Source organism: Nestor notabilis, unplaced genomic scaffold, assembly GCF_000696875.1.
Source record: "Nestor notabilis isolate BGI_N333 unplaced genomic scaffold, ASM69687v1 scaffold12669, whole genome shotgun sequence".
Classification (NCBI taxonomy): Eukaryota; Metazoa; Chordata; class Aves; order Psittaciformes; family Psittacidae; genus Nestor; species Nestor notabilis.
Genome location: NW_009943291.1, coordinates 1 through 5,158, shown reverse-complemented (window position 1 = coordinate 5,158; position 5,158 = coordinate 1). Strand labels below are relative to the sequence as shown.

The 5,158-nt window shown below is 40.3% G+C and overlaps 1 protein-coding gene across 1 annotated transcript; it reads right to left on the bottom strand.

Annotated features, from left to right (window-relative positions):
• Window positions 1-1,736: 1,736 nt before the first annotated feature.
• On the bottom strand, window positions 1,737-4,717 carry LRRC14B (leucine rich repeat containing 14B). The gene is made up of 2 exons (XM_010021852.1): window positions 3,813-4,717; window positions 1,737-2,379 (listed from the first exon to the last, which is right to left on the bottom strand). Exons 1-2 carry the CDS (start codon window positions 4,715-4,717, stop codon window positions 1,737-1,739), a joined length of 1,548 nt encoding a protein of 515 aa, XP_010020154.1.
• Between the last annotated feature and the right edge of the window lie 441 nt (window positions 4,718-5,158).

The window sequence follows — 5,158 nt, the reverse complement described above, 5'->3', positions numbered from 1 at the left end:
TGAAGGGCCTGGAGCACAAGTGTGATGGGGAACGGCTGAGGGACCTGGGGGGGTTTAGTGTGGAGAAGAGAAGGCTCAGGGGGGACCTTCTCGCTCTCTACAACTACCTGAAAGGAGGTTGTAGTGAGGTGGGGTCGGTCTCTTCTCCCAGTTAACAAGTGATAGGACAAGAGGTAAGGGCGTCAAGCCATGCCGGGGGAGGTTTAGATTGGATATTAGGAAGAATTCATTAACTGAAAGGGTAGTCAGGCATTGAAACAGGATGCCCAGGAAAGTGGTGGAATCACCATCCCTGCAAGTGTTAAAAAACCGTGTAGATGAGACCCTTGGTGACATGGGTTAGTGGCAGTCTTAGCAGTCCTGGGGTAATGGTTGGACTTGATGATTTTAAAGGTTTTTGCCAACCTGCTCGGTTCTGTGATTCTAAATGTAGGAAATGGTACAGCCCCCATTTTAGTACTCTCCCCCTCCCAGTTCTCTTCCACCCTTTTAGTACTTTTCGCAGATTCATGGGGCCCTATGGCTGCACCCTACACCCTGTTGGCGCCTTTACCCACATTCCAACACAGTGTGTGTGGAGGTCTGCGATTCTGTTTACTCTCTCACTCAAATACATTTCCTGCACTGGAGCTTGGCAAATAAATGTGGTGTGGTGTTTTTTTGTTTTTGGTTTTTTTTTTTAAACCCCCAGATAGTGGTGGTGAATTCTGCAGCAGAACAATGCACAGTCTTGGCAGAAGAGGGCAGAGTTTTATGCAGATGAACTAGTCACTCAGCAACCTGCCTTGTCCCTCTTCCACATTTTTGAAATTGGCATTGGATACATTTTTCTATATGTGTTTTTGAAACTACTCTTTTTTGCATTATTACCACTGTCGCAGATTTTCTTTAAAAGAGCTGGAAACAGCAGGGTACATTCTATCATCTAAGAAACTGATTCAACAAAGGGAGCAGTTTGAGGCACTTACCTGCTGACATCAGAAGCATGGTTGTGCAGCACTGTCCTGGTATGCCTTTGTAAAATGTTTTGCAAGAGCTTCAGCAGAATCCCCATAGGCTGCTTTATATTTCTGGGGGAAGTAGGTGGAAATCACCTGCTGTCAGCCAGCCATTTGGTTTGCTGGCTCATCAGTATGGAATTTTACTCCTCACCAGCATAATGTGTTTGGCAACCTCTAATTCCCCATGCAAAAGGAGGTTTTATCGTGCTTGCCTCTGTGGAAGAAAGAGGCACAGAGACATAGAGGCTTTAATACATCCCCTCACTACTGGAATGTACTGGATAAAATACAGACTGCTGAATTTGGATGGCTAATGGCAAAACAAAAGTTGATTTACGGAGCCATAAGTGAGGATTGTTGCACAACCTTTGGGACAACCTGTTGGGCTTGGAAAAGGACTTTCCTGTCTTTTCTGTAGGAGTAACAAGCCTTATTGCCAAATCCAGAGGAAGTCAACCAAGCTTAGACACCTATTGTTTTACTGAGAAACAAAGTGCTTTCGTGAAAAATAATAATCTCTTAAGGGTCCTCTCCTCATTTGCAAGCAAGTAGTGCTTATGTAAGATGTATGCAATCGATACAGCATAGTTAAAATACCTCAGATGATCAGAGGCTATTCAATCAGAAGTAAATTCAGCCAAGAAATTAAAACTTAAAGACTGGTCAATGAAGGCACAGGTCTAGAAAAGACTGTCTTCTGATTTGACAGCTGCTTATCACCATTATGTTGCATCTTTAACTCATTTTAAAAGAAGTAGTGAACTTTTCTAAAGTCTCTTTGAAGGACTTGATCAGGTAAGCTCCCAGTTCATTGTTTGTCTCCTCAACAGCTGCGTCATAACTGCCAAAGAGTGGAGTTGAAGCCTTCACATCCTCCCTGTTTGCTTGGAGTAAAATGAGGTTAAGCTCCTCTGCTACACTTTCATATTTTCGGTGATCAAATCTGCAGAGACTGGCATCATCGATTGGGTAGGTGATGCCAGTAGGGTAGCAGTCTCTTGGAACTGGGAACTCCACAGTTTTCAGCATTGGTAACTCACGGAGAAACGTGAAAATCTGTTTAAGTGCTTGGGATGACAGTGGGTTTCCAATAAACTTAAACTCCTGTAGTTTCTGACAAGGACTTAAACTTAAGATCAACATGTTGACATGAGTGTCTTGGATATTGCAGTCCTCCAAGGTAAGACTCCTGAGCACGGAAGAGGAATGGCCGAGAAGCTTAAAGAATGTTGATGGGTAAAGGTCATGTATATTGTGACCACTCAGGTCCAGGGCTTCTAAGTGATTAGCATGGAAGCTGTTGGCTAAATAGGCCATATCAGCATGGTTCAATGAGCAGTTAGAAACATCCAGCATCTTCAGTGGAGTTTTTAGTGGGCTGCAGAATTAAAGACAGAAGAAGTTTTATGATATAAAACATTCAAATGCTACATTTACAAAATTACATGCAACTATTCATATTACGAATATAGCCATCTGCCACATTCATTTTTTCTAACCTCTTTTGAAAAACCGAAGCATGTGCCAACAATGACAAGTAATTTTCCTCCTGCAATTGGTTCCATTAATTAGCTAGTACTTCATGTGTCTCCTACTGTGTAGTTTTAATGGGGATTAATTTGGTAACATTCTATGTGCCTATTTTGTAACCAGTTACATGTTGGCAAGTGTCTATTACTTTCTGAATTAATGGCATATCATTACTACCATGAAAGTATTGGTGGCTCCTTTTTGTAGAAAACTGTTATAATCCCATTATTAATTATTCCTTAATAATTTCTATTAAGGAAGGATTCATACCAATATGAACACTAACCAGTATTCTAACAAGACATCTCTTTTTGTTTCTCGTTTTGTTTCTACTATGTTTTTAAATGCCCAAGAGGTTTACACATTAATTTTTTTCTTGAATTGCAAAAAGACTTTGAGATGATGAAGGGTGGAAGAGGTGTACCTGAGATTATGCGCAAACATTCTAGTTGAAAAAAAAATATTTCTGACAGATGAAAATCAAGAGATCTGTTTCATACATACTAAATCTTAGTGAGACTTCTGCCACAGACCTCTGCTGGATCAAGGTTAGAAACTTGTAATTTATTTCTATCAATATATGCAGTGTGCCATTCACAAATTTTAAATGAAATTACTTTGTACAGGAGGAATTTTAGACCAAGGTGATTTGTCTGGATGAAACTTTTGACTGCCTTTGCTTTTCAGAGCATCTAAAAAAATACAGTTAACTTATTTTCTGTTCAAACATGAACACTGTTCACTCACAACTTGTTATCTGTTTGAGAATTGCCATTTTTTCCTAGGAATCCATCATGAATATTCATGTATGAGCTTAATGTGCAGTACAGAAAAGCATCAGATCTCTCTTGCTTTGAGATCCACAGACACGACTAAAATGAAAGTCTGAAATCAAAGCCTACTATCCCCCTGAAAATGCCCACCAAAAAATACAGTATCTATGGAATCTTAGTAGATTTACCACCTGTTTTTTAGAGGACAAAAATTCACTAGAGACCCTGAAAAATAGCTGGAATTAGACTGGGGTCTTGCAGCAAAGGCCAGCCAAGCTGACAGAGATACAAGCTCAAGAACATTGCAAATAAAAAAATGTCTGGGTATACTCCTCTCTTACGTGGTAGCTGGAAGTATATTCTCATACGAGTCATATGGGCTCTGGAAGACTAATAAGAATAGTCAGTTCTTCTAAATGTATTAGATAACACTGGCTTCCAATTCTCCCCAGCAACACATGAAGGACTGTTCTTTACACTTTGACTAAAAGCAGGATGACCAAATTACCTGAGCAGTTTCCGTATTCTTCCTGTGAGTATAGAAAAGGATATACTCAGCTCAGTCAGCTGCGTCATTTCACCCATCTTTTCTCCAATATTAGTAAGTATCCCTTCATCTGCATCTGTGAACCTCCGCACGTTAAATGTTCGTGCTGGCAAGGTCAAGGACATCAATAGAGGGAAGTGAATACAGTTGAAGAGTATTTCCAGGTGTTCCATTTCCAAGCGAACATTGTGAACTATTTCCAGTTTGCGCAACAAAGAGGGATCAGTGAGCTTTATGATGTAGAAGAATTTCTGCAAAGCCAGGTTGTCAGATCTGAATGCCACACAGCAGATCTTCAGTGGACAGTAGCATTTCTTCAGCAAGGCCTGCACTGCCAGCTCATAATTCCGCTCTGTAACATACAAGTCAATTAGCACATCAATACTTATTTCAGAGGTACCTGGATTGCACTGTGTTTGTTGCAGGTAAACCAGCAGTTCCAAACAAAGCTTAGAGAGCAGCTGTGTCCTAGTCCACCTGCCCATTCTCTTCTTACACTCACAAAACTGAACTTCAACATCTTTTATACCCGTGAGGTCCACCACTTTCAACTTTTTCATGTAGGGAGAAGAATGATTCAGCACGTAGTCTCTCAGGCCTGTCAGACAGCTCTCCAAGCACACATAGCATGTTCTATGGCTCAGATCTTCCTGGTAGTCCACAGTAGTTCCCAAAAGTTTTCCAATGTTAAAGTCAACAAGTGGCCAGTTCTCTACCAAGTCATGAATAACTTCCCCTTGCTCCAGTAAATAGCTGGCTTTAAAAAGAAGAGGAAAAAGATTATGGGCTACACCACCAAGACTCTTCCTGGCAAACTCTGCATTTGACACGAATGCTTCAGCACTAATGAATCGGAGAGACTTCATTGTTCCTCTGGACTCCTTGCTGTCATGGAGAGTGACTTTGCATTTAACTAAAGATTCTAGTTGCTTATCACCTTCTATTTTTATCTGCAGCTGCTGTTTGCTGCTAACAGAAGCCTTGCTGGGAAGGCAGAATGAACAGTCACATGCTGATCCTCAGTTTCTATTTTGGAGCTACACTGTGATTCTGCAGTAATTAACTGTGAGATAAATTAAATTAAATACCACATTTAACCAATTCAAGTTAGTTCAAGGGTAACACAAAATCTTTTTTCTTGATGGAAGATTTAAACAAAATGAAGAAAAAAGGTTGTTTTTTTAAAAAATAGAGCATTTAATTCTAGAAGACTGATAAAAATACCAGTTGTCCAGGTAACGTCCCCTTTGAATGTGTTATTCGTAGTAGCACATTTACAGAATAGAATCACAGAATCATAGAATGGT

Bases quoted from the DNA above. Each gene is read 5' to 3' on its own strand.
- LRRC14B (XM_010021852.1), bottom strand. From the start codon at position 4,717: ATGAAGTCTCTCCGATTCATTAGTGCTGAAGCATTCGTGTCAAATGCA. The intron at 2,380-3,812 runs GTAATTTGGTCA...TTAATTCTGCAG, and splicing joins AGAATACGGAAACTGCTCAG to CCCACTAAAAACTCCACTGA.